Source organism: Chenopodium album, chromosome 7, assembly GCF_948465745.1.
Source record: "Chenopodium album chromosome 7, dcCheAlbu1.1, whole genome shotgun sequence".
NCBI classification, from domain to species: domain Eukaryota; kingdom Viridiplantae; phylum Streptophyta; class Magnoliopsida; order Caryophyllales; family Amaranthaceae; genus Chenopodium; species Chenopodium album.
The window spans coordinates 46,207,047-46,209,418 of NC_137840.1; the positions used below are offsets into that span (position 1 = coordinate 46,207,047).

General features: G+C 39.4%; 1 protein-coding gene across 1 annotated transcript; it reads left to right on the forward strand.

The window, feature by feature from the left end:
• Window positions 1-1,016: 1,016 nt before the first annotated feature.
• On the forward strand, window positions 1,017-1,460 carry LOC145640232 (secreted RxLR effector protein 78-like). Its single transcript, XM_081691534.1, has one exon. It carries the CDS (start codon window positions 1,017-1,019, stop codon window positions 1,458-1,460), a length of 444 nt encoding a protein of 147 aa, XP_081547660.1.
• The last annotated feature ends 912 nt before the right edge of the window (window positions 1,461-2,372 follow it).

Here is a 2,372-nt window from a genome sequence, read left to right on the forward strand (position 1 = left end):
GAAACTCTATGGATACTCGTACTAGTGCTCGTCTCGACAGGGCTTTATGTAACGGAGAATGGAGTCTGCGATTTGCTAATGCCGAGGCAAGGAATTTACCTGCGGTTCAGTCTGACCATTGCCCCTTACTGATTGCTCCTTATGGTTTTGCACCTATATCATCAGTTAACAAGCCGTTTAAGTTCCAGGCAGCTTGGTTAACACATGAAAATTTTCGTGGTTTTATTAAGGAAAAATGGGATAAAAACGGTCCCCTCGTCTCGTTACTCAAAAACGTGAGTGAGGAACTGCAAGATTGGAATAAAAAAATGTTTTCCATAATATTTGTTTAAAAAAAAGGAATTTACTAGCTCGGATTGAAGGGGTTCAAAAATGCTTAGCCGAGCAAAAGTCAAGGAATTTAATTAAATTAGAGGCCAAACTTCGTAAAGAATTGGATGATGTCCTTGATAAGGAGGAACTCCTTTGGTACCAAAAATCGAGAGTTGAGTAGATTAGAGAGGAGACCGTAATACTACCTTTTTTCACTTAAGTACGATTACAAAAAGATGGAGGAACAATATAACGGCCATTTGATAAAGTGCTAATGGGGAGTGGATTTATGAGAAGGACCATATACAAGAGAATATTGTATCATATTTCACTAAGTTATTTACAGATGAAGAGTATCCTTGCCATGGTCCTATGTCAACAAATATATTCCCAAAGTTCACAAGTAGGGACTAGGACATGTTGTCTCCGCCTTTTGCAAGGTGTGAAATAGAGAAGACCATCTTTGATATGGGTGCAATGAAGGCCCCAGGTCCAAATGGTTTTCAACCTTTGTTCTCTCAAAAGCATTGGGATTTAGTAGCAGAAAATGTTTACAAAGTGGTTCTTGATGCCTTAAATGGAAAAGGGCTATCCGAAAATTTAAATGATACCTTAATTGTACTTTTACCAAAGGTGGATACTCCTAAGCTTGCTACACAATTTCGACCTATAGTATTGTGATTGTGCAAGAGGTTATTCATACTATGAGGAATAAGAAAGGAGGAAAGGGACTCATGGCAATTAAAATTGACTTTGAGAAAGCGTATGATCGTCTTAAGTGGGATTTTATTCGTGATACTCTATATGAAATTCGCTTTCCGATCCTGATCAATGAGCTTATAATGGAGTGTATTTCGACATCAACAATGCGCGTTTTATGGAATGGTGAGCCGACTCAATCATTTAAACCGGGGCGTGGCATTTGTCTAGGTGATCCCTTATCTCCATATATTTTTGTCTTGTGTATGGAGAAGTTGAATCAATTAATTGAGGAATCTATTATTGAAAATAGATGGAAGCCGATTTATGCTAGTCGAAATGGTCCCAAGTTGTCGAATTTATGTTTTGCTGACGATATAATTCTTTTTGCTGGAGGCAACCATCGAACAAGCAGTGGTTATACAGGAGTGTTTGGCCCGGTTTTGTAGTGCCTCGGGGAAGAAAGTGAGCTACCTAAAGTCCCGAATCTATTTCTTACAAAATATGGGTTTAAATGATAAAATTGGTATTTGTCATACTCTGGAAATTGATGAAACTGAAGACCTTGGTACCTACCTTGGCATGCCAACTCTCACAAGCAGAGTTACTTGTGACACTTTCGCATATTTATGTGAGAAAGTGGATAGAAGACTCGCAGGATGGAAATCTAAATACTTTTCACTAGCTGGCCGTAAAACTCTTGCAAAGACAACCTTGACCACCATGAGCTACTATTCAATGCAAAGTACCAAAATCCCAAGGGCAATATGTGATGAAATTGACAAGCATACTAGGAGGTTTATTTGGGGTGGTGATGAATATTATAGGCGCATTCACTTACTCTCTTGGGAGTGCCTCCAAAAACCAAAAGAGCAGGGGGGTTTGGGCATACAATCATCTTGACAGACAAATGCATCGTTTCTAACTAAGTTAGGGTGGCTCGTCTTAACAAAGCCAAATGCACTTTGGTCTCGTGTATTTAGAGCAAAATATTGCAAAGGGAGATGCGACATTGACATGTTTGAATCTAAGGCAAACATGTCGAATGTTTGGAGAGGTATCTTTGAGAATGCTAAGCTAATTTGTGCGAGATCTCGTGTTGCGGTTTGCAATGGAAGTTCTACGCTATTTTGGGATCATAACTGGGCTATGCCTAGTCCTCTGCGTGCTGCTGCTATTGTGGATATGCCTGCCCACCTTAATGGAGCAACGGTGAAAGAGCTATGGGATGCTAAAAATGGTTAGAAGTAGAATTTGTTTGCTGATTTATTACCTGCTAGTGCTCTAAAAGTAATCAAAGCTCATGCTCTTTGAAAAGGAGGACAATGCAGGCCATTTATTTTATTGGGGTGGATCATCAA